This window comes from Pan paniscus, chromosome 11 (assembly GCF_029289425.2).
Source record: "Pan paniscus chromosome 11, NHGRI_mPanPan1-v2.0_pri, whole genome shotgun sequence".
NCBI classification, from domain to species: Eukaryota; Metazoa; Chordata; class Mammalia; order Primates; family Hominidae; genus Pan; species Pan paniscus.
Window position 1 is genome coordinate 18,427,647 of NC_073260.2, and position 26,454 is coordinate 18,454,100.

At 49.3% G+C, this 26,454-nt stretch overlaps 2 protein-coding genes across 6 annotated transcripts in view; both read left to right on the forward strand.

The window, feature by feature from the left end:
• Positions 1–16,082, forward strand: part of TRAF1 (TNF receptor associated factor 1) — a 29,302-nt gene extending 13,220 nt beyond the window's left edge. For 4 of the 5 annotated variants that reach the window (XM_034928957.3, XM_003833097.7, XM_014346272.4 and 1 more), the window contains exons 5-9: positions 4,180–4,245; positions 4,747–5,157; positions 6,973–7,150; positions 9,107–9,255; positions 13,239–16,082. In XM_034928957.3, the coding sequence (XP_034784848.1) occupies positions 4,180–4,245; positions 4,747–5,157; positions 6,973–7,150; positions 9,107–9,255; positions 13,239–13,457 (1,023 nt within the window). In that variant the 3' untranslated portion in view covers positions 13,458–16,082. Of the gene's footprint in view, positions 1–3,920; positions 3,972–4,179; positions 4,246–4,746; positions 5,158–6,972; positions 7,151–9,106; positions 9,256–13,238 lie in introns of those variants that run through there. The other variant, XM_034928958.3, reaches the window with a different exon arrangement.
• Positions 16,083–23,235: 7,153 nt separating this feature from the next.
• Positions 23,236–26,454, forward strand: part of PHF19 (PHD finger protein 19) — a 39,235-nt gene continuing 36,016 nt past the window's right edge. Inside the window, exon 1 of the mRNA XM_057298654.2 lies at positions 23,236–23,252. The gene's annotated coding sequence lies outside the window, so the exon portion shown is untranslated. The remainder of the gene's footprint in view (positions 23,253–26,454) is intronic.

A 26,454-nucleotide genomic window follows, 5' to 3' on the forward strand; every position in this document is an offset into this window, starting at 1 on the left:
TAATTAGTAGTAATACTAGTAGTGTTACTACTATTAGTATTATTAGTGTTATTAGTAGCAGTAGTATTCAACAAGTATTCAGTAGTAGTATTGAATAATTTCAATAAATATGAGCCATTATTACTATTAATTTATTATTAGTAATAATGGCTCATATTTATTGAACACTGTGTTAGGCAGAATAATGTCCTCCAAAGATGTCCACATGTGAATCCCCAGGACCTGTGAGTATGTGACCTCACATGGCTCTATGCATTTACCAGGGCTGCCATAACAAAGTGCACAGACTGGGTGGTGTAAACAACAGAAATGTATTTCCTCGCAGTTCTGGAGGCCAGAAGTTCAAGGCACGGTATTGGCGAGTTGGTTTCCTCCAAGGCCTCTCTCTTTGCCTTGACATGGCTGTCCCCTCCCTATGTCTTCATGTGGTCCTTCTTCAAATTTCCCCTTCCTAAAAGGATACCAGTCACATTGCATTAGGGCCCACCCCCAATGACCTCATTTTAATTTAATTAGCTCTTTAAAGGCCCTGTCTCCATATTCTGAGATACTGGTGGTTAGGACTTCAACATCTGATTTGGGTGGGGGTTGCTGAGCCCATAACAATGGCAAAACAGACTCTGCAGACACGATTAAATGAAGGATTCTGAGATGGGGAGGTGACCTTGGATTATCCAGGAGGCCCAAGAGTCCTCAGAAGAGGGAGACGAGAGTCAGAGAGAAGGGGAGATGCTCCACTGCTGGCTTTGAAGACAGAGGAAGGGACCACAAGCCAAGGAGTGCAGGCAGCCCTGAGAAGCTGGGGAAGGGAGGAAGCCATCCTCCCCTTGGGCCTCCAGGAGCAACGCAGTCAGTCCTGCTGACATTTCCATGTTAGGACCCCTGGCCTCCAGAACTGTACGATAATAAAGCTGTGTTGTTTTAAGCTGTTAAGTTTGTGGTATTTTGTTACAGCAGCAATGGGTAACTAATACCAGTGCTTACATGTATTATCTCATTTAATCCTCACAATAACCCTGCAAGGGGGATATTATTATTATCCCCATTTTGCAGATGAGGAAACTGCAGAACAGAGGAGTTAGTAACTATCCCAGAGCCACAAAGCTAGTATGTGAAGTGACAGAAACAAGCTCTGAACCCCAAAAGGCTGGCTCCAGAGGCCACATCCTGAACTCCCGTGCACTCTAAAGAATGAATAATGATGATGGAGAAGCCTCCGAAAGCCTCTCAAGTCACCCCTGCCCCTTTCTCCAGCAACTGTTCAAGGCTCATCACAGTCCACATCTGTATACGCATCACAGAAGGATGTCCCTACATCTGAATAGCATTTCACTCCCTAAAACAGACATTTGCTGTTCACACAATGCCAGGACAGCTCCGCTGCTGAAAGACACATCCCCTCCACCTGCGGGGTGATGTCTGGAATTTCACTCTTAGCTTGATCATTTTCATGTTCTTATCCCTTTTATGACTCTCCCACCAAGGTTTGACCCTTAGAACCACAGAGTATTGGAATCATGGACCTGTGGGGAGGGGTGGGACCTGAAAGGCTCCCCCAGGTATATTCACCCAGGAGCCAGGTCTACACATAGCATCTTCCCTCCACTGTTCTCACATGTCAAAAGCTACATGTTCGGGGAGGTTTCATCACCACAGACTTCCCGAAGCCAGCACGGTCTCCCTGCCAAGGCCGCCCTCTGCCTGCCTTCCATAGAACATCTGTTTTCTATTATTTATTGGGAACAACTTGTCCCTGAAGCCCTGGGCAGTTGGTGGGTGGGGGTGGGGGCAGGGTGGCCTTTGCTGGGCTGTGTTCTGTGTCTCAACCCAACTGTACTCATTAAGCCCACAGCTCTCTGGTTATGTTACTTTTAAAGAATAATAACTAGTGTGGCTTTTTGTATTTGCTCAGTCCGAAAGACCTCTGTCCTCTCCTACTTTCTTCCAAATCCCCTTTCACGTGGTTCCATGAGATTATTCTCTCAAAAAAAAAAAATAAATAGATAACAAAGCACTTATAGAATCAAGATTTTATTTATATGCCATAAAACTCACTCATTTTAAGTATACAGTTTGATGAATATAAATAATCACGTAACCGCCACTACAGTCAAGTGGCAAATGTTTCTGCACGGGATAAAGCTGCTTTGTGTCCCTGCATAGTCAGTCCCCTCCCCACCCACAGCTCCAGGAGGCAACCACTGATCTACTTCCTGTCACTCTAGTTTTGCCTTTGCTAGAAGCTCGTAAGAATGGAAACAGGTAGTATGTAGTCTTTGGTGTTTGACTTCTTTCACCTAGCATAATGTTTTTGAGGTTCATCCATGTTATTGTTTATGCTGGTATTTAATTCCATTTGGTTGTTCTATAGTATATATAGACCAATTTGTTTATCCACTCACCAGCTGATGACACATTTGGGTTGCTTTGAACAAAGCCGCCATGAACATTCACATACACACCTTTGTGCAGACATATGTTTTACTTTCTCTTAGGTAAATTCCTAGGAGTGAAATGTGTGGATTGTATGGTAACTTTATAAGTATGGTTTATAAGTAAATTATTTTATAAGTATGATTTAACTTTATAAGATACTTTCATAGATTGTATCTGTTCATTATTTATTTTTTTTTTTAAGAGAGACAAGGTCTTTCTCTGCTACCCAGGCTGGAGTACAGTGATGTGATCATAGCTCAGTGCAGCCTTGAACCCCTGGGCTCAAGCGATCCTCCCACCTCAGCCTCCCAAGTAGCTGGGACTATAGGTGTACGCCACCAAGACTGCTAATTAAAAAAATTTTTTAAGTAGAGATGAGGTCTCATTATGTTGCCCAGGCTGTCTTGAACTCCTGGCCTCAAGCAATCCTCTTGCCTCAGACTCCCAAAGTGTTGAGCTTACAGGTGTTGAGCCACTGAGCCTGGCTGTGCCCATTTTTTATTAGGTCATTTGTCTCTTATTAGGTTGTAAGAGTTCTCTATATATTCGGGATACAAGCCTTTATGAAGATACAGTCATGTGCCATGTAACAGTCAACACCAGACCACATATACAACGATGGTCCCAGAAGAGTATAGTACTGTATTCTTACTGTACCTTTTCTATGTTTAGATATATTTAGATACACACGTACTTACAGTGTTAACAATTGCCTACAGTATTCAGTATGGTCACGTGCTGTACAGGTTTGTAGCCTAGGGGCAATACGCTGTCACAGAGTTTCGGTGTGTAGCAGGGTATACCATCCAGGTTTGTGTAAATACATCCTATGATATTCACACAATGATGACACATTTCTCAGAACGTATTCCTGTTGCATGACTGTATATGTTGGAAAAACTTTTTTCCCATCTCTCCTGGGCTGACTCCTGTTAAGAGGTAGTGATGTGCGTGGGAGGGGCCCTGTGGCTGTGCTGCCTCCCAGCTCGGCCTCCTTGGGCAAATCCCTTCCCCTCTGTGAGCCTCAGTTTTTTCATCAGTAAAATAGGAACAAAAACCCACCCTCTCTTCCCCACCATGCTGTAAGGAGCCCTAGGAAGAATTATGGCCGTGAAAGTATTTGGTAAATGCTTCAGACCTAAATAGGCTAACAGTGGGGTCAAATTGCTATTATAATAGCACTGAGACCCTCCTGTATCCCTTCCCTCAGGCTGGATGTTATCTGGAAGGGAAAGTTGTGCAGAGTGGACACACCTCAGTCAAGGATAGATGGCCAAGGAGGGATGCAGATGGGAATTGTGAGCCCAAGATTCCCCATGAACTTCAGGAGGAGGGAGGCATTTACTCATGCAGTCAGTGTGTTCTGAGTGTCTCAGCTGTGCCAGGCACTGCTCTCAGCACTGGGAACACAGCCATGACCCTCACAGAGCCCCCCCACCACCGACCAGTCGGGGCAACCAGAGAGTGAGTGATGATTACGGAGCTGTGTGGACTGTGCCCTGACAGGAGAAATAGCAGTGCTGCCCAGGATCACAGTAAGGGCCCAGGTCCTGTTTTGAAGGAAGGTCATGGAAGGGTGGAAGCTTAAAGGGTGGAAAGGAGATAGCCAAAGGGAACAGCAATGTGCAAAGTCATGTGGCCCAAGCCATCTCCTGCCCTGGTGGATCCTGGTGCATTGAAGAGAGCCCCCAGGGTAGCCACAGGGATCGCTATAACATTCAGTGATGTGATTATTATTTCCAGGCTCACCCCGAGGTGGCTGAGGCTGGAGTTGGGTGCCCCTTTGCAGGTGTCGGCTGCTCCTTCAAGGTAAGCATCTGAGTGTGAGAAAGGAGATCTGTCCACTCTGGTTCCAGACCTCCAGGTCTCCCCACTGCAGCCCCTCCATGATTTTCCCGTAACTTCAGTCCACTCATCTGGATGTCCTTTGTACTAATGACTTTCCCAAGCATCAGAGCCTACTATTAAGTCATCACAGTACTCAGGGAAGTTCTTCCTAATGTCTTACCTAAGCATAGGCAGAACATCACTAAAATGACCCCCACCCCCAACGCCCCTCTCCATGGTCCTGAATCATCCTTGCACTCCAGGGCAGGGCAGAATTAGAAGCTGCAATGCATGTGGCTCATCGTGGGCATGTCTGATGCCAGGGTCTTCCTCTGAATCCCTCCCACTGTACAGAAAGCCACTCCTTTTTGCTGGGTGAATGAATCTGACTTTCCTTGGTGACCTTTGATAGCAGGGCACTCCAGTGCTCCCCTGTCCTCACTCCACCTCTGTTTTCACTGATCAGCCCCACTCTCTTGTCAGGGAAGCCCACAGTCTGTGCAAGAGCATGAGGTCACCTCCCAGACCTCCCACCTAAACCTGCTGTTGGGGTTCATGAAACAGTGGAAGGCCCGGCTGGGCTGTGGCCTGGAGTCTGGGCCCATGGCCCTGGAGCAGAACCTGTCAGACCTGCAGCTGCAGGCAGCCGTGGAAGTGGCGGGGGACCTGGAGGTCGATTGCTACCGGGCACCCTGCTCCGAGAGCCAGGAGGAGCTGGCCCTGCAGCACTTCATGAAGGAGAAGCTTCTGGCTGAGCTGGAGGGGAAGCTGCGTGTGTTTGAGAACATTGTTGCTGTCCTCAACAAGGAGGTGGAGGCCTCCCACCTGGCCCTGGCCACCTCCATCCACCAGAGCCAGCTGGACCGTGAGCGCATCCTGAGCTTGGAGCAGAGGGTGAGTGTGGGAGGCAGGTTTGCCTTCAAGCCTGGCTGAGCCCCATCCTGTCTCCAGAGCGGCAGACAGGCTTCCTCCTAATCATTCATCCTGCTTACAGCAGTCACTCCATCAAAACGTATCTCCCCTTTATCCCACACCCTTCCAGGAAGAGCACTGAGTTAGAAGCTGTAGTCAAGGTCATAACCTCCCATCCAGTGCTTCGGTTCCTTTGCTTGAACTTTTGTGATAAGACACCACCTCCCTGAGCAGCTCATTCCAGTGCAGGACATATTCCACTCTTAGCAAGTTCTTCCTTGTACTAAGCTAAAATCAGCCTGTCTCTTCCCTGCATTGTTCCTGGCCCTGCCCCTCAGAGCCCACAAGACAAATCCACCTTCTAGTCCCCATGACAGCCCTTCAGGGATGGAGGGTCGGATTCTGTCCTACCTGAGTGCTTCCCTTTTCAGGCTAAAAGCCCCAGCGCCTTCACGTCTTCCTCAGAGCATGCTGCTTCACATTGCCATCCTACGCTCTGGCTCAGTCTCCAAAGAATTCTGTATGCTTGGAGTATGGTACCAGGCTGACTCCAGATAATCCACTTAGCCACAGTTCTTGGTCCAACAGGGCTGTCTTCTCCCTTATTCTAGAGCTTATACTTTTCTTTTCTTTCTTTCTTTTTTTTTTTTCCTTTGAGACAGAGTATTGCTCTGTCGCCCAGGCTGGAGTGCAGTGGCGTGATCTTGGCTCACTGCAACCTCCACTCCCAGGTTCAAGCGATTCTCCTGCCTCAGCTTCCTGAGTAGCTGGGATTACAGGCGCGTGCCACCACACCCAGCTAATTTTTTTGTATTTTTAGTAGAGATGGGGTTTCACCATGTTGGTCAGGCTGGTCTCGAACTCCTGACCTCGTGATCCACCTGCCTCGGCCTCCCAAAGTGCTGGGATTACAGGCATGAGCCACCGCACCTGGCCTATACTTTTCTTAATGTAGCCAATGACCATTCTAATGTTGCTTCTTTTGCAGTAACATTACATCATTGTCTCATATTGAGTTAGGCCTGGATTTTAGTTCCTGCTTCACCATTACCATTATCTGCCTCACCATTCGCAATTACCATTACAGCAGGTGATCAGAGCCACCTGCCGTGTGGGTCTGAGCAAGTCACTTTCCCTCTCAGGACCTTCCCCATCAGTAAAATTAACGATTAAATTTTCTTTAAGGATGCTCACTTCCATTCATGGCTTCCCTACCTGAGCACACCCAAGAATAAATTTATATTCTTTCCATTTTATTGGGGAAAGCTATTAGAAGGGCCAGGCGCTGAGTTGGAGTGGCTGAGGCTTTAGCCTTTATTTATGTAACTCTTGCTCCAGTTAAAAGGCAGCCTCCCTGAAAGCCACAATTATACCTTCATTTCACTCACAAACTTCCCAGCTCTACTTTTACATACCAGGTACTATGCAAGGCATGGACACAAAGACACAATGAGCATGGGCCCAGCTTTCGGTGGAGGCGACCATCTGGTAGGGAAGCCAGAAAAATATGTCTCATGAAATCATTGTAAGGGCTCTGTAAGAACATATTGAAAGAGAGCAGCTGAGCTAGGACAGTGGTTGAAGCCTTCCCAGATGAGGGGCCATATGAGCTGGATTCCTGGTGGATAAGGAAAAGGAAGGCCAGGCAGGGGGCAGCACATTCAGATGCAGACGCACGCCTGAGTGAGGCGTGGTCAGGAAAACACATCTGGGGCAGATCAATCTCCACATCCCGCCATTCCCATCCCATCCCCAAGCTGGGTTCTGGTGTTCCTGGCTGAACAGTCTTCCCTACAGGTGGTGGAGCTACAGCAGACCCTGGCCCAGAAAGACCAGGCCCTGGGCAAGCTGGAGCAGAGCTTGCGCCTCATGGAGGAGGCCTCCTTCGATGGCACTTTCCTGTGGAAGATCACCAATGTCACCAGGCGGTGCCATGAGTCGGCCTGTGGCAGGACCATCAGCCTCTTCTCCCCAGGTAACACCTCCCAGGGGCACAGAGACCTGCCTGGGGAAACAGGCCCCACAGGACCCAGGAAGCAAGCAGTGAAAACTGCCAGCTCTGTGACAGACACGCTGTGTCCAGTTTAGGCCAGTGCCCATTCAGGCCACTCACCATGGGAAGGAACCATGCTGGGATCTTCAGGTTGGTGGGTGAACCGTGCTCTGCCCTGTGGCTCTCAGCTACACGTAGCGGTGGCCCCGGCTGACTGACATTCAGGCCCTTTCTCCTCCCTGAATGTCAGTCCCATTCTGCAAATAGGAATCAAAACTGTTACCCACTTCATGGGTTTGGGATGTGAAGGAAAGTGTGCTGTGGGCCACAGTATGTGCAGATGAGATGGATGTGGATGATGATTTTCACAAGTGAACACCGTGGCCTCAGAGAGCCGACAGTCTGAAATAAGATTAGAGAACTGAGTAAGACACATGCACTTGTGTACGATTGCAGGTAGCATATGTGAATGAGTGTCTTACTCAGTTCTTACTCATTTCTGGGGCCCCTGGGCTTGGCACAATGTCTTGCATAAAGTAATTACTTGGCAAGTGTTTCTCTTAACTAAATGATATCTGTTAATATAACAGTGCATATATTTGTGCAAAAAATGAGGCAGCAGACTGCGTGCAGTGGCTCATGTCTATAATCCTAACACTTTGGGAGGCTGAGGCAAGAGGATCATTTGAGGCCAGGAGTTCAAGACCAGCCTGGGCAACATAACAAGATCCCATCTCCACAAAAATTTTTTTAAATTAGCCAGGCATGGTGGCCTGCACCTGTGGTCCTAGCTACTTGAGAGGCTGAGATGGGAGGATGGCTTAAGGAGTTTGAGTCTGCAGTGAGCTATGATGGTGCCACTGAACTCCAGTCCAGGCAACAAAGCAAGACCCTCTCAAAAAAAAATTTTTTTTAACGAGGCAGCGGAGTGTGTCACAATCCCAGAGCAGGGCTGGGACCCCTTTCCTGCAGGAGTAGCGCTCATCCCACTGTGTTGGGACAGCTCTCTTCATGGGGTGGCCTCGAGCCCTACTTGTAGACCTTTTTCCCTCAATTCTTTTCAAAGAGGGAAAAAGCAAACAGTACCTCGTGCTTTCTGTTCTACCAAAACGTAATGGGCAAAGATGAATCAGACTGCCAGCCTGTCCCTCCTCCACCCTCTTCCTGCCTGCCCCCGATTCATGTCCCCAGTCAGCCTCTCCCAGAAGGGCGCTCTGCCAGAGGACATGTTCTCATGGGACGGCCCCTTTAGCTGCCCAGGGGGTTTCTGTGCATGTTCACCAGGTGTGATTCAGCCCTCAAAGGGTTTTGCCACCTGAGAATGGCTGGCAGAACTGCGAGTCACCCCATGTACCCCCAGCCTCCAGGGGACCCCAGCCAGTTGGCATAGGGCAGAACTGTGAGTCACCCCATGTACCCTCAGCCTCCAGGGGACCCCAGCCAGTTGGCATAGGGCAGCAGAAAGAAACTGCTGCTGGGAGGCAGGAAGCCTGGCCCCTCGTTCTTGCTGGGTCCCCAACACACCGTGAGATGGTGACCAGCCACTTTGTTTTTCTCAGCTTGGTTTCCAGACTGTAAAACATAGGTTGGTTAGATCAGTGGTTCTCAGAGTGTGGTCCTAGGACCAGCGGCATTGGCAACCCCTGCAAACTTGCTGGAAGTGCCAACTCTCAGTTCTCACCCTAGGGTCACTGAGTGAGAAACTCTGAGGGTGGGGCCCGGCAGTGTATGACTTGGATGGCCAGCTGACAAACACTGAGCTAGATGACCCCCAAGAGCCCATTCCTGTCTGACACCCTACTCGAGAAGAATGCTGGGTTCTAACCCCATCTTTCATGGTTTTGAGCCGCTGACCTTGGGCATGCCTGACCACTGGATCCCAGTCCCACATCTGCAAAGTCCAGCACTTCCCAACTGCCTCTGGCTTCTGCGTTTCAGCCTTCTACACTGCCAAGTATGGCTACAAGTTGTGCCTGCGGCTGTACCTGAATGGAGATGGCACTGGAAAGAGAACCCATCTGTCGCTCTTCATCGTGATCATGAGAGGGGAGTATGATGCGCTGCTGCCGTGGCCTTTCCGGAACAAGGTATGGGCGTGAAGGTGATGGGGGTAAGGTGGGGAGCATGGAAGCCTGAGTCCTAGTCCTGGTTTGGCAATGAATTGGCCATGTGACCTGGCAGGTCCCCCACCCTCTCTGTGTTATCAGTTTCCCTTTTTATAAAACAATCAGATCTAGTAACTAGGGCTCCCTCCAGCTCCATGAGTCCAGGAGCTAAAATGTCTGGAATCTTCCTGAAGGTTATATAGAAATAAAATTCATGGCCAGGTGCAGTGCCCCACACCTGTAATCCCAGCACTTTGGGAGAATGAGGTGGGAGGATTGCTTGAGCTCAGGAGTTTGAGACAGCCTGGGCAACATGGCAGACTTCATCTCTGCTAAAAATAAAAACCATCTGGCCAGGCATGGTGGCTCAAGCCTGTAATCCCAACAATTTGGGAGGCCGAGGCGGGCGGATCACTTGAGACCAGGAGTTCGAGACCAGCCTGGCCAACATGGTGAGACCCCCGTCTCTACTAAAAATTAAAAAATTAGCTGGGTGTGGTGGCGCACACCTATAATCCCAGCTACTGGGGAGGCTGAGGCAGGAGAATTGCTAGAACCTGGGAGGCGGAGGTTGCAGTTAGCCAAGATGGCGCCACTGCACTCCAGCCTGGGTGACAGAGCGAGACTCCATCTCAGAAAAAAAAAAGAATGTGGGAACTAAAATTTTCATTTTTAATGTAATCCCCAAGATTTTCTCCAAGATATAAATTGTTGTTTTGTATTTTGTAACTTAAAAGCAGCTATTGGTAAATTTCTGAGATATAGCAGGAGACCAAAACATGTTTGGAAAGAGAATAAATATATGAAGAGAGACTGGTTGTTTTATTTTCAATGTATTGAGTATATTAGATTACAATTTATTTTCTGAGTGGATGTGATTAAATATTCAGATGTTTAGTGTATGATTAACAGTGAGATAGAGATTTCTTTGGAGTTATTAAATCCATCCTGTCTTTTACATAATGGACAAATCAAGTTAAAAAAATTTTTAGATAGCTTAGCTTATTTTCTGGTGCTGTTGACCTGCAAGAGAATATACTTTCGCATATACAGGTGAAAGTTTTGCAATTTATGTATACAAGAAATTGTAGGCATTAAAAATATTTTATTGATAAAATAATAATAATAAAATAATAATAATAATAAAAACCATTAGCTGGGCATGGTGGCACATGCCTGTAGTCCCAGCTACTTGGGAGGCTTAGGTGGGAAGATTGCTTGAGCCTGGGAGGTTGAGGCTGCAGTGTGCCATAACCTTGCCACTGCACTCTAGCTTGGGTGACAGAGTGAGACCTTGCCTCAAAGAAAGAGGAGAGAGAGAGAGAAAGAAAGAAATAGAGGAATGGAAGGAAGAAAGGAAGGGAAGGAAAGAGGGAGGGAGGGATGGAATGAATGGCCAGTGGCTGCCCACTCTTCTTCCTCCTTCACATCGTGGGGTAAATAAGGAAAACTTCTGGGAGGAGGTGCCGTGAGGCTAGCCTGAACTAGCAGAATTTTCAGGAAAAAGGAAGGAGGCAGGTATCACTACATATTAATACATACTAGAATGGCCAAAATCTGGAACACTGACAGTACCAAATGCTGACGAGGATGTGGAGCAGCAGGAATTCTCATTCATTTCTGGTGGGAATGCAAAATGGTACGGCCACTTTGAAAGACAGTTTGGCAGGATCTTAAACCAAACACACTCTTACCAAATGATATAGCCAGTTGCTCTCCTTGGACTCAAAGGAGTTTACTTAGAGGAGTTGAAAACTTATGTTACACAAAAACCTGCACAAGGATGTCTATAGCAGCTTTAGTCATAATTGCCAAAACTTGGAAGCAACCAAGATGTCCTTCAGTAGGTGGATGGATAAATAAACTGTGGTGCATCCAGACAGTGGAATATTATTCAGTGCTAAAAAGAAATGAGCTATCAAGCCATGAAAATACAGGGAGGAAACTTAAACACATATTACTAAGTAAAAGAAGTCAATTTGAAAAGACTGTGTTCTGAATGCTTCCAACTATATGACATTCTGGAAAAGGCAAAGCTATGAAGATAGGCCGGGCGCGGAGGCTCTCGCCTGTAATATCAGCACTTTGGGAGGCCGAGGCAGGTGGAGCGCTTGAGCCCAGGAGTTCGAGGCCAGCCATAACGAAACCCTGTCTCTACAAAAAATACAAAAAATTAGCTGGGCATTGTGATGTGTGCCTGTAATCCCATCTAGTCTGGAGGCTGAGGCACGAGAATCGCTTGAACTCAGGCGGTGGAGGTTGCAGTGAGCTGAGATCGCGCCACTGTACTCCAGCCTGGGGACGGAATGAGACTTGGTCTCAAAACAAAAACAAAAACAAAAACAAAAGCTATGGAGACAGTAAGATCAGTGATTGTCCAAGAGTAGGTGCCGGGAGAGATGAATAGAGCACAGGGGATTTTGGGAGCAGTGAAACTATTCTGTTTGATACTGTTATGGTGGATACATGTCCTTATGCATTTGTCAAAACCCATAGAAAGTGAAATACCAAGAGTAAATGCCAATGTAAACTGTGGACTCTGGGTGATAATTATGTGTCAATGCAGCTTCATCAATTGTTACAAAACTACCACTCTGGTGGGGATGTTGATAGTGGGGGAGGTTGTGCATTGGGTGGGGGCAGGAGGTATATGGGAACTCTGTATTTTCTAATCAATTTTGCTGTGAACCTAAAACTGCTCTAAAAAATACAATCTATTAAAAATTCTTTGCCGGGTATGGTGGCGCACGCCTGTAATTCTGGCACTTTGGAAGGCCGAGGTGGGTGGATCACCTGAGGTCAGCAGTTCAAGATCAGCCTGACCAACATGGTGAAACCCTGTCTCTACTAAATACAAAAAATTATCTGGGCATAGTGGTACATGCCTGTAATCCCAGTTATTTGGGAGGCTGAGTCAGGAGAATCGCTTGAACCCAGGAGGCAGAGGTTGCAGTTAGCCAAGATTGTGCCATTGCACTCCAGCCTGGACAACAAGAGCGAAACTCTGTCTCAAAAAAAAAAAAAAAAACACACACCATAATTCTTATAGAGGGGTTTGGGGGATAGGCATTTCCTGTGGGTGAACAGCAGCATTGCATGAGGGGAGGGTGTCAAGAATAGAGACCTCAGGTCTGGGGAAACAGGTGGGGCAGGGCGGGTGTGCCGCTTTGGTCTGGATGTGAGTCAGTAGGTTCTCCTACCCCCGGCAGTTCCCAAAGGTGCTGGGGAGATTTTTAAAACACCAGTGACAGAATCTCACCCCCGTAAGTGATAAGGCCTGAGCATCAGGATGAAGTCTCCACAGGGGGTTCTAATGTACAGGGTGAGGATGCTTCAGTTGGCAACGGGAAGCCATTCAGCTTCCTGATGGGCATTTCAGGGGCATGTGCCAGGGAAGAGGGTTTGTGTCACTTTTAGACAATCGGCTTCTCAGGGGAACCTCTGTCTGCGCTGTGTATACCAGAAGCTCCACACATGTCTCAGGACGTCGATGACAGCCCCTCAGTAGAAGACCTCCCTGTTCTGGCCCTTCTGCCTGGCCCCAGGAGGTTCCAGCTGTAGTTGATGAAGCAAAACTTTCCAAGCCAGAGGGGGTGTTACAGGTTAGTGCCTCCACCCACCTTGTCAGTGCTTCAGTCACACCTTTCGCCCCCAACGGCCAGTCAGACTTGACTGGGGCATCAGAACCTTCCCCTGCTTCCTGCTGGATGGGAGGAACATCTGATCCTCATCACTTAACAGCCCCTGAAGTGCACTCAGAATACCAGGTGCTGCTGGCTCCCTGGGTCTGGCCATACGCCAGGTGCGCTCCTTACTTGGTTTCTCTGACTCCTAATCCAAATGAGCCAAGGGTCTGAGGGGCTGCACAGGCAGTAGGTGTGGAGCACAGCTCTGAGCCCAAGCCTGGGCCTCCAAGCTGTGCTGCTGCTGTAGGGCCTGATCTCCCACCTATCCCTTCCCTGCAGGTCACCTTCATGCTGCTGGACCAGAACAACCGTGAGCACGCCATTGACGCCTTCCGGCCTGACCTAAGCTCAGCGTCCTTCCAGAGGCCCCAGAGTGAAACCAACGTGGCCAGTGGATGCCCACTCTTCTTCCCCCTCAGCAAACTGCAGTCACCCAAGCACGCCTACGTGAAGGACGACACAATGTTCCTCAAGTGCATTGTGGAGACCAGCACTTAGGGTGGGCGGGGCTCCTGAGGGAGCTCCAACTCAGAAGGGAGCTAGCCAGAGGACTGTGATGCCCTGCCCTTGGCACCCAAGACCTCAGGGCACAAAGATGGGTGAAGGCTGGCATGATCCAAGCAAGACTGAGGGGTCGACTTCGGGCTGGCCATCTGGTTAGGATGGCAGGACGTGGGCTGGGCCCACAAAGGCAAAGGGTCCAGAAGGAGACAGGCAGAGCTGCTCCCCTCTGCACGGACCATGCGACACTGGGAGGCCAGTGAGCCACTCCGACCCCGAATGTTGAGGTGGACTCTCACCAAATGAGAAGAAAATGGAACCAGGCTTGGAACCGTAGGACCCAAGCAGAGAAGCTCTCGGGCTAGGAATATCTCTGCAGGGCCGCCAGGGAGACCTGGACACAGGCCTGCCCTCTTTTTCTCCAGGGTCAGAAACAGGACCGGGTGGAAGGGATGGGGTGCCAGTTTGAATGCAGTCTGTCCAGGCTCGTCACTGGAGGTGAACAAGCAAACCCAGAGGGCTCCACTAGGACTTCAAATTGGGGGTTGGATTTGAAGACTTTTAAGTTTCCTTCCAGCCCAGAAAGTCTCTCATTCTAGGCCTCCTGGCCCAGGTGAGTCCTAGAGCTACAGGGGTTCTGGAAACATTCAGGAGCTTCCTGTCCTCCCAGCTCCTCACTCACCTTCAGTAACCCCCACTGGACTGACCTGGTCCACAGGGCACCTGCCACCCTGGGCCTGGCAGCTCAGCTTCCCCAACACGCAGGAGCACACCCAGCCCCCGCATCCTGTGCCTCCATCAGCTAAACACCACGTCACTTCATGCAGGTGAAACCCAGTCACTGTGAGCTCCCAGGTGCAGCCAGAGGCACCTCAAGAAGAAGAGGGGCATAAACTTTCCTCTTCCTGCCTAGAGGCCCCACTTTTGGTGCTTTCCAGAATCCCGTAACACCTGATTAACTGAGGCATCCACTTCTCTCAGCAGACTGATCAGGACCTCCAAGCCACTGAGCAATGTATAACCCCAAAGAAATAATTTTTAGAATCTCTTTTGAAGTTTTCCTAAAGTGTATGGTTTGGGAGTTGTTTGTACTGAGCCAGGTTTGAAAAGGCCATTGCTGAGTTTGAGGTGGTGCCACCAGTTTTGCAGGTGGCATCAGAGGCTGGCATGCTGGCAGGAACATCCCCTCTTAGCCCCAGTCTTCTCTTTTCTATAATGAGACCCATCCCAGCTTGCCTCCCTCCCTGGTTTCTCTGACCCTTAAAGGAGATGCCACGCAGGACAGACTGGAGAGAGAAGCCTGGGCAATACTGCCCGCCTGTCATGGCCTGGTGGTGGCCCACACCTATCTTCTCACCTTGGAGGCCACACCCAACTTTCCAAAGACCCTGAGACAAGTCAGGACCCTACTACTCTCCCCTGCTGCTTTCCTGACAGCTTACTCTTCCTCCACCTGCTGAGCCTGTGCCAGACTCCATTGCTCAAATCGTTAGGGTTGCTTCTATAAAAATGGGTCAGTAGCCCTTCCTGTTCTCTCCAGCCCAGCATATAGGAGGATCAAAGGAGGTGACGGAGCATCGTGGCACGGCAGACTCAATGGGTCAGAAACCCAGGCCAGCTGGGCTCTAAGCCTGGCATCCTGTCATGCTTAGTCCTTCAGCTGAAGATCAGAGGAAGCCTCTCCCTTGCCCTGTCCAGCTCTAGGGGTTTTCAGGAGGCCCAACCGCAATAATGGAGCACTAGTGCTTTTATGTGCAATGGTGTCGCCCATGCACGACAGCAGCAAACATTCTGGGGCTGCTTTTTATTGTTCCCACGGCTGACAGCGTGGCAGCGGAGACTGTGGAGGCAGTGGAGACTGACTTCTTCCTGCTGACAGCTGGATGTCACACATGAAGGTCTGGCCTAGCGAGTGATGGGTCTAGGCCCTGAAACTGATGTCCTAGCAATAACCTCTTGATCCCTACTCACCGAGTGTTGAGCCCAAGGGGGATTTGTAGAACAAGCCCCCATGAGAAACAGCTGTTACTCTACACTTTTGATTGCCTATTTCTGATGGCAAGAGATACATACTCTCTTCAAAGAGCATAAGATGCAGCCATTCTTTCAGCAAAGCTTCATTGACACCTGCACCTGTTAACTGTGTTCGACATTGAAGGGAGAAAGGCAAGATGTGCACTCTGGACTCAAGAGTTCAGTGGAGGAAATGAGCAGATAAGTAGATCATTATGATTGAGAGTAGGAGAAGCTTAGAGAAAGCACAGAATCCCAGATCCAGCTGGTGAAGGAGGGAAGGCTTCAGGGAAGAAGTGGCCTTTAAGCTCAGCCTGAGAATATTGTGAAATGCAGAGGATGGGGAAAAGGGAAGAGTACCGACTTGAAAACGGGAAGCTGTCTTGGCTGAGGGCAGGGTCTGTGTGGCAGGATGGGGGAGGGAGTCAGAAGGGTCAGATGAACTGGAGTGTAGACAGCATCAGATGCAGCAGTGCCCACCGCCCCCCCCACCCCCCGCCCTGCCCACAGAGCACCTGCTGGTAACCCTGGGCCTATTGAAAGCAGGATGAGATGATAATTTAAGACACTGAATGATTTCTTTTCCAACAAAGCTCTATGTTAAGTGCATCAAAGATGTGACATTGCATCTTTTACAGGTGATTCAAGGGTGGGGGAGGCAAGATGCAGGCAAAGCCACCGTTTCACTGGGTGGATTCAGTAGGTCCCCCACCCCCAGCAGTTCCTGAAGGTGCTGGGGAGATTTTTAAAACACCAGTGACAGAATCTCACCCCCGTAAGTGATAAGGCCTGAGCATCAGGATGAAGTCTCCACAGGGGGTTCTAATGTACAGGGTGAGGATGCTTCACTTGGCAACGGGAAGCCATTCAGGTTTCTGATGGGCGTTTCGGGGGCACGTGGCAGGGAAGAGGGTTTGTGTCACTTTTAGACAATCGGCTTCTCAGGGGAAACTGTCTGCGCTGTGTATACCAGAAGCTCCACACATGTCTCAGGACATCGATGACAGCCCCTCAGTAGAAGACCTCCCTGTTCTGGCCCTTCTGCCTGGCCCCAGGAGGTTCCAGCTGTAGTTGATGAAGCAAAACTTTCCAAGCCAGAGGGGGTGTTACAGGTTAGTGCCTCCACCCACCTTGTCAGTGCTTCAGTCACACCTTTCGCCCCCAACGGCCAGTCAGACTTGACTGGGGCATCAGAACCTTCCCCTGCTTCCTGCTGGATGGGAGGAACATCTGATCCTCATCACTTAACAGCCCCTGAAGTGCACTTAGAATACCAGGTGCTGCCGGCTCCCTGGGTCTGGCCATAAGGTGCACTCCTTACTTGGTTTCTGTGACTCCTAATCCAAATGAGCCTAGGGTCCGAGGGGCTACATGCAACCCCTTCCCTCAACGGTGTGGCAAGCACCCTTTAATCCTCTTTTACAGATTACGAAACTAAGGCCAGAAAAGCCAAGTGCTTGGCCCAAGGAGGCAGGGATGGGACTGGCATTAGAAATCAGGTATTTGCAGCTGGGTGTGGTGGCTCACACCTGTAATCCCAGCACTTTGGGAGGCCAAGGTGGGTGGATCATCTGAGGTCAGGAATTCGAGACCAGCCTGACCAACATAGTGAAACCCTGTTTCTACTAAAAATACAAAAAAAATAGCTGGGCATGGTGGCACATGCCATAGTCCCAGCTACTCGGGAGGCTGAGGCAGGAGAATTGCTTGAACCCGGAAGGCAGAGGTTGCAGTGAGCTGAGGTTGCAGCACTGCACTCCAGCCTGGGAGACAGAGCGAGACTCTGTCTCAAACAAACAAAAAAAAGAAATCAGGTATTTGCTTCCAGTTTCTTTCCTTCCTCTCCTTTCTGGGTGAAATCTTCAGCTTCGATGAGATCATATCTTCATGGAGGCAGTAGGTCCCTCTACCCCCAGCCAAAGGGCAAGCCCTGTGGTACCTACTGATGCCAGCCTGGCAGCACCCCAGGAGGGCAGGGCAAGCAGTCAGTGCCATACAAGCTTGCTCACAGAGGCCACCTCACGGGTGTCCACAGGCAATCCTCAGGCAACCCTGGGCAGTAAGGGCAACTATTATTTATGCCTTCAATTACTAATTCCTGATTGTAAGAGACACATAGTCATTATAGAAAAACTAGGCCAAGCACAATGGCTCACGCTTCTAATCCCAGCACTTGGGAAGCCAAGGCAGGAGGATTGCTTGAGGCCAAGAATTTAAGACCAGCCTGGGCAACATAGCAAGATCCCGTCTCTATAGAAAAACTGAAAATTAGCTGGGCATGGTGCCATATGCCTGCACTCCCAGCTACTCAAGAGGCTGAGATAGGAGGATCCCTTGAGCCCAGGAGTTGGAGGCTGCAGTGAGCTGTGATCACATCATTGCACTTCAGCCTGGGTGACAGAGCATGACCCTGTCCAAAAAAGGAAAATAAAAGAAAAACCAGGAAAGTACAAAAGTCATATAGAGAAGAAAGCAAAAATCACCCATGAGCCCAGTGTCCAGAGAGTACTACTGGGAACATTTTGGTTGATTTTCTTTGCATTTTTGAGAAAGTAGATACAAACACATACATGTAGATTGACTTTTAAAAATGTAATTAGAATCATATTGATTACTGTTTGGGGCTCTCCCTTTTCACTTAACATCCTGTTATCACATTCTACCATTAGCCCCTTCTTCCAGGCAAAGACACAGAAACTAAGAAAATGAAGTCAAGGCCGGGTGCGGTGGCTCACGCCTGTAATCCCAGCACTTTGGGAGGCTGAGGCGGGCAGATAACCTGAGGTCAGAAGTTCAAGACCAGCCTGGCCAACATGGCGAAACCCTGTCTCTACCAAAAATACAAAACTTAACGGGGCATGGTGGCCCATGCCTGTAACCCCAGCTACTCGGGGGGCTGAGGCAGGAGAATCACTTGAACCCAGGAGGTGGAGGTTGCAGAGAGCCGAGCTTGTGCCACTGCACTTCAGCCTGGGTGACAGAGCAAGACTCTGTCTCAAAAAAAAAGAAAAGTCAGTTGCTCAAGGCCATTCCAACTCAACATTCACACTCGGGTCTTTTGATACCAACGCCAGGGCTGAAATGATCACAACTGTTTTTAGATGGAGAAACTGAGGCATGGAAGGGCAGTGTCCTGCACCAGTGTCATGCTGGGACTCACCCTGGGGGAACTGAGGAGGGGATTTGCCTTGTGGGACTGGAGGAGCTGATGGATTTAGAAGCTTGTGGGCAGGACACTGTGCTCACAGCCTGGGCTGGGGAGAGTAACACAGCCTCTGCATTCAGAAAAGCTTAGCCCCAGTGAGACAAACAGCATCTACTTTCCTCTACTGAGCTCCAGAGCAGAGGCTAACTAAGCCTCAGCTTCTACTTCTGCCATGAGAGTGAAAATTCTAACCTCACCATGTTGTCGTAAGGATGCCAATTGCAGAAGCCACTTGCTTTGTCCACTGTGGGGGTGCCAGTGTAAGAATAACATAATCTTTTTATCTTTTTTTTTTTTTTGAGATGGAGTCTTGCTCTGTCGCCCAGGCTGGAGTGCAGTGGCGTGATCTCGGCTCACTGCAAGCTCTGCCTCCCGGGTTCACACCATTCTCCTGCTTCAGCCTCCTGAGTAGCTGGGACTACAGGCGCCCACCACCATGCCCTAATTTTCTGTACTTTTTAGTAAAGACAGGGTTTCACCATGTTAGCCGGGATGGTCTCGATCTCCTGACCTCATGATCCACTTGCCTTAGCTTCCCAAAGTGCTGGGATTACAGGTGTGAGCCACTGCGCCTGGCCTTTTTTTTTTTTTTTTCTTTGAGACTGAGTCTCGTTGTGTCGCCCAGGCTGGAGTGCAGTGGTCCAATCTTGGCTCACTGCAACCTCTGCCTCCTGGGTTCAAGAGATTCTCCTGCCTCAGACTCCCAAGTATCTGGGATTACAGGCGCCTGCCACCACACCTGGCTAATTTTTGTATTTTTAGCAGAGACAGCCACCGAGCCTGGCCAGAATAAGATAATCTTAAACGATCATGGAGTGCTTAGCTAGTGCCAGACACGGCACGGCAGGCTCTACCTACATCGCTCCATGAAACTTTCATAAAAAACCCATCAGGAAGGTGTGATTATTATCATCTCTGTTTTATAGTAGAGAACACCCAGTCTTCAAGGGGTAAAAAATCACTCACCCAAGGTCACACAAGCACCAGGAGCCAGGACTTGAACCAAGATCAGTTTATGCCAGGTTCAAACCCTTAAGTCCAGTGATTTGATTCATGACTAGAAGCAGCATAATGTTGTGGGAAAAGTACAAAAACAGCTATCAGCTGTGACATCCAGTTTTAGTTCTGAACAGACTGCACATTAATTTGTTTAAATAGCCATGATAAAATGATGATAGCACTCATTTGTTGAGCATACGCTTTTCTTGCAAGTATCACAATACTGATAACAGACCTCAGAGGAAAGTATTATTTTCCTGACTTTATAGATGAAAAAACAATCTCAGGGCCGGAGGTGGTGGCTCATGCCTGTAATCCCAGCACTTTGGGAGGCCAAGGCAGGAGGATCGCCTGAGGTCAGGAGTTCGAGACCAGCCTGGCCAACATGGCAAAACCCCATCTCTACTAAAAATACAAAAATTAGTTGGGTGTAGTGGCAGGTGCCTGCAGTCCCACCTACTTGGGAGGCTAAGGCTGGAGAATCGCTTGAACCCAGGAGGCGGAGATTGCAGTGAACTGAGATCGTGCCATTGCACTCCAGCCTGGGAGACAGAGCAAGACTTCATCTCAAAACGAACAATCTCAGAGAGATTGTTTGAAACTCACACAACACGTGAAATGTGGCTGATCCAAAGCTCTGTCTGAAATATACACCAGATTTCAAAGACTTAGTATCAGAAAGAGAATTTAATTTTTTTTTTTTTTTTTTTTTTGAGACGGGGTCTCACTCTGTCGCCCAGGCTGGAGTGCAGTGATGCGACCTCAGCTCACTGCAACCTCTGCCTTCCAGGCTCAAGTGAGTCTCCTGCCTCAGCCTCCCGAGTAGCTGGGACTACAGGGGCCCGCCACCACACCCGGCTCATTTTTTGTATTTTTGCAGAGACGGGGTTTCACCACGTTGGCCAGACTGGTCTCGAAATCCTGACCTCAAGTGATCCGCCTGCCTCGGCCTGCCAAGCTGCTGGGATTACAGGTGTGAGCCACCATGCCCGGCTGAGAATTTAATATTTCATTCGTATTTTTATATTGATGACATGTTGAAATGATAAAAAAAATTTGATAGGTTAAAGTATATTAAAATTCGTTTCATCTGCTTCTTGTTTTCTTCTAATATGGCTACTAGAAAATTTAGAATTACATATGCAGGTCATGTAATATTTCCACTGGACAGCACTAGAGGACTTTTTCAGTGCCTTGGCTACAGGGAACAGGCCCCACCCACTCCATGTGACCTGAAACCAAGCTCCTTTATAGTTAGGGGCCTTGCACTGGGTAAAGGAATCATCCCCCATACACACCCACATATCTTCACACTGCAGGTGGAGAGTCCTGGTGGTGCATCCCCACCACTTCCTCCCCGACTCCCATCTGCCTCTGGGCCAGCCTGTGTCCCTGCAAGACGTGACTGTTATTTTTAGCACTTGCCGCCTCAGCACAGCTGGCGGGGGAGCTTGCTGGGCGTGGGCCAGCCCCAGGACTGCCATCTCCCTGCCAATGGGGGTCTCAGGAGAACTCGATTGTGAGGCTCTGGGGCTTCTGAGAGCCTGTGAGCAAGCTCCCAATATCCCTGGCAAGTACATATGATCGTAATCCGCATATTTGCAGATGACGAGACCAAGGCGAGGAGGTCTCTACAAGCTAGGAGGTGGCAGCGCTGGGGCTTGGAAGCAAGTCATCTAGCCTGGGCCTTCTTCCCAAAGGCCTAACACTTCACAGGGGTGGGCTGTGGGCCCTGCCCACTACACTCTGGGCAGATGCCAGGTCTTGCGCAGCCTTTCAGTGGGGGTGTTTTATACCTTATAAAGTAGTCTACACAAGAGAAAGGGAACCAATCGATTTGGAAGGAGGTGGATAAGTAGATGAAACTTCATTTCAGGGTGTGCAACGCAACATCTCCAAATGAAGTGGTTTACAGTAATTTAAAAGAGCCATACAAACATACAAAACTACACGAAAACCAACACTGTCTCATGGTTCAGAACCCAAGCTTCAGGGTTCTAATCCGTGCCTCATCTGTCCAAGCTTCGGTCTCCTCCACTACACAATTGGCATGAGAGTGGTTAGAGGATTAAATGAGATCATGGACCTAAGAGCTTAGCAGAGTGCCAGGTACGAGTGAGCCCTCAGTAAACACTAGCTAGTGTTATTATTTATCAAGGTTTTATTGTATATCAAGTACCATGCTAACTTGTTACATAATTCCTCCCCTTAAAACCTCACAACAACCTCCTGAGGCAGCTACTTTTATCCTGCCCATTTTACAGATAAAGAAACTGAGGCTCAGAGAGGTGAGGTCACTCTTCAGGGTCACATGGCTAGTGAGGAGCAGCAAAGCTTGGAGTTTTTTGGTAACAGCTTTTTAAAGATGCAATTCACACACCATACAATTTACCCACTTAAAGTGTATAATTCGGCCAGGCGCAGTGGCTCACATCTGTAATCCCAGCACTTTGGGAGGATGAGGCAGGCAGATCACTTGAGGTCAGGAATTCAAGACCAGCCTGGCCAACATGGTGAAACCCCATCTCTACTAAAAATACAAAAATTAGCTGGGCATGGTGGTGCATGCCTGTAGTCCCAGCTACTCGAGAGGCTGAGGCAGGAGAATCACTTGAGCCCAGGAGGTCGAGGCTGCAGTGAGCCAAGATAGCATCACTGCACTCCAGACTTGGTAAGAACTTGACTCAAAAAGAAAAAAAAAAAGTGCCATTATAGCTAATTAGATAAACGCAACATGAAAGTCATAGGCTTCTCTTTAAGGCAATCACTTGTCCTTAAATTTAAAGCTCAAAACCCTGGGAGAGGGGGAGCAGAGTAGAGCTTATTGGGGGGTTCTATGCTTTGTTTTGGGGTTTTTTTTGTTGTTTTTGTTTTTTGTTTTCTTATTTTATCTTTTTTTTTTTTTTGAGACAGAGTTTCTCTTTGTCACCCTGGCATATTTTTTATTTTTTTGAGACGGGATCTTGCTATGTTTTGCAGGCTGGTCTCGAACTCAGGCTGAATCCATCCTCCCACCTCTCCATCCCTAAGTGCTAGGATTACTGGCATTAGCCACCATGCCTGGGATTAAGGGGACAGTTCTGTCCTTTATAAGTCTTAGTAACTCTGGGATTCCAATGAGAAAAGCCTCCAGGGAGGCCAGGGTAGATTAAGGTGTCAGCAGGGTCCCCTCCCTCTGGAGTTTGGATAGCAAGAGCACTGGACTGGAGTCCTTTAACCCGGATTCAAATCCCGACGTGCTACTTGCTACCTGTGTGACTTTGGGCAAGTCACATCACCAGCTCTGAGCCCAACTGTCATCTTGGGCAAAGCTGGAGAACAAAGTCCCTGACCAGTCGGGGATCTGGGACTGGGATTACACAAATACAAGAGAAGGTCCTCGCCCATGGCAGTCTCCCATCGATTTTTGGTGGAGCCGAGGCTGGCGGACTGTGTGCTGGGTTATTTAAGGAGTCGACTCTCTGACGCCTTCTACCAGTAAGTCGTGTATTTAGCATTCATTCATCAAAGCCTCCTCCTACGTGCCCTGCACTATGCTGGTCTTGGTAATCCGTGGTCCCTATCCCAGCGCCCAGGTGGGTCCGGGAGACCGACAAGAACCCGCGGGGCGGGCGCGAGGCTGGGGAGCCGCGGGCGGCCGGGTGGGCCCGCGCCGCCACCATATGGAACGCATTGAGCGGCGCTCGCATTCCAAACGCGCGGGGCTGCCCTGGCTCGCAGGCGCCGGCTCCTGGCCCGCGCCCGGCCTTCTCTTGGCAGCCGGGGGCCTGCGCGCCCTATCAGGGGCCTCCCGCCGCGGCCTTCGCGGGAGCGCGGCCAAAGCAGACGAGGCGGGTGGGGGGCGTCGTGGAAAAAGCGCTTGCCCCGCCACGGACCCGGGAGGTACCCCCGGGATGGCCAGAATCCCAAGGATTCCGTTGCTTTGTTGTATTACAGAAAAGTAATGGAAACATGTGAGTCTCCGCCGCAGACAGAGGCAAAGAGAGGTCCTAAGGTTGGCATTCAGGGCCTTAGCCTAAGTTTCAGATCAGCTTTCCCTGACCTCCATCCTGTTTCTCCTTTCTGCTGGAGCCCTTATCTTGGGTTCCATGACTGACAGAGAACAGCGCCAGGCGGTAGCTGACCCTCCAAAGGTAGTGGGTGATCAGTCTTAGGGGACGGTGGCTCAGCACCAACCACGTGCCAGGCAGGCTTCCCACGTTCATCTCGTGGCCCTTCCAGAAGCCACTGCCATGATTAGGGTCGTCCCTGTTGACAGATGAGGTGACAGGTTCCGAATGAATCCACCATTCCAGTGGTCCAAAAACCGGCCCTGCATGGGATCACCCCTGGGCTTGTGAAAACTGGGAGCGCTGGGTGGGCCCCACATGGTTTGAGTCAGTAGTTCTGGAGTGAGGCTGGAGATTTTGCATTTATAAGAGCTCCCAGTCTAGGCTGATGCTCCAGGTCTGGAGCTACACTTTGAGAACCACTGCCCTATGCAACAGTGCCTCTTATGAATAAATTTTAGGCCCTTAGGGAAACCTACAACTCACCATAGACCACCTTCCATCGCAGGGATCTATATGATGTATTTTCTCCCTCGTAACAGTATTACAGAGTTGCTTTCCTGACTGTCTGCCTGGTGTCCAACCCTCAGAGGGAGTGAGCCCCAGACACTACATTCAGTCATCTCTGAGTGCACCTCCTGTGCACTGCGTGACGTGTGCTTTCTAAAGCATGTGTGCATCTGTCAAGCAAAAGGTCAAGGAACCGTTCAAAGATGAATTTGCTCACTTAAGTGATGACCAGGAGAGGGATCAGTCAGGGCTGGGGAAGGGACTGGGAAGCTTGCAGAAAACTGCCAGAGGCTTCCAGAAAGGGAATGTACAGGGCTAGGGCTAGAGATTGGATGACGCAGGCAGACAGGACAGGGTCTTTAGCACATAAGCATGCTGAGAGGGGAGTGATGGGGCAGCCACACTCAGACAGGGAGCCACCTGCCATCACTGCTATAATCAGAGGGGCCCTGGTGTGGAGGGGAGCAGAGACCTGGGACAAGGAGCTGAGGGAATCGAGAGCTTCTGGAAGGCCTCCCCATTTTATTGACCCAGTGAATCCATGTGGTTTCTCTGTCACACTCTAGCTGGCTTGAGCAAAGGGAGAGCGTCCTCACTCATGTTGCACACATTACTGCCTTTACTAAGTCATTTAACAATGACATTCATAGATGAGGGTATTTCTGGTGTTGAAATAATCACAGCTGCCACTTATTAAGTGCCTGTTACATGCTAGGCACTTTACATCATCTTACTCAATCCTCCCAGCAACTCTGATAAGGTGGCACTGAGATTGTCCCCATTGTACAGACGAGGAAACTGAGGCTAAGAAAGGTTAAACAGCTTGGCTAAGGTCCCAGTCGCTAGGAAATGGCAGGGCTATTGTCTTTCCATCTCTAAACTGCTGCTTTCCACTCTACCATCCTGCCCTCATTTCCTGAACACCTGCTCTGTGCAAGGCCCTGTGTGCAACCACAAAATGAATCATTCAAGTAGTCATGTATTCAGTAACCCTTTTTTTCAGCACTTACTATTTTTATGGGCTTATTTATTTATAGCATGCCTTATTTCAGAAAGCACTTAACTTTATTTGATATACAAGAATAAAATTTTACAGGAGTGGTCATGTGACAAGCATCAAACGAAAAACAAAAGTTGGAAAGGTCAGAAGCACCCAGGAATGACAGGTATACAAGTGTGGACCTTGAGGTCCTATATGCCATGGGGACAGGCCACAAATTGCCCTCTGACCTTTCTAGCAGCTAAAACTTGATCCCACGCAATTCAGTGTCCATAAGACACTGGCACACCATTGCTGAGGCAAATCAAAACTCTATTAGGCCCTGAGACCTGAGAGGTATTTTTTTAGAGAGTTGGCATGAAGAGAATACTGTTAAATGTAAGGAACAATGTCCCCAAACAGCCTCCCAATTGCACGTACGGCACAAGTCTCAGGGGCCGTTTCCTGTACCCGCTCCCCACCGCCTCCCCACTCCTACTCCGTGCTGGCCCAAGTCCCATAGCAGGAAAACAGCTCAAAAAAGAGAGAGCCGAGACAAGGCCAGGCAAGCACACCACCCTCTAGCTTCATCTACGTGTGGGGTTTGCCGCAAACATTGGTAATAGATGCTAAATTCAGGTCCCAGGTAAGTTTTGTTTGGTCTGAGCTGTGTACTTAAATGGCTTGAATTAGTTGTCAGCTTTAAACAAGTTTCACCTTTTTAAAAATTCAGATTTTTGGCATTCTCTTTTTTAAAAAGAGGGACTTGACAACATGGGGCCCACATTCCCAAAGGACAAGAATTTGCTAGAGCCAGTTGTTTTCCAGTCCCCGCATGGTCCCCTGGAGGCCTTTCTTTGCTTTGAACTTTCCTACCTGGCTCTGCAAGGCGTCAGGGGTTTGCAGCCTGTTTTAGGATGTTTTGAGCCCTGGCACATTTGTGTGCAGAAGGATCACCAGGAGACTTGTTTATAGCACAGGGTCCCTGGTCTGGCTCCTTGGATTTGGGGTGGGGCTCAGACAGGCATCCTTCTAACAGGTGACTGTGAGGCTTCCGTCTCTCCGAACAAGCACGGAAGACTGGGTGGGGCCTGTGGGGGACTATACAGCTGCTCAATGCTACTGACTCAGATAAACAGATGACTAGTTTTCTTTCAACACAACAAATATGGCAAATATAGTGGGGTTCCGAGTTCAAGGTTATACTCCCCGAGGTGCCTGGAGTGCAGCTCCTCTAAG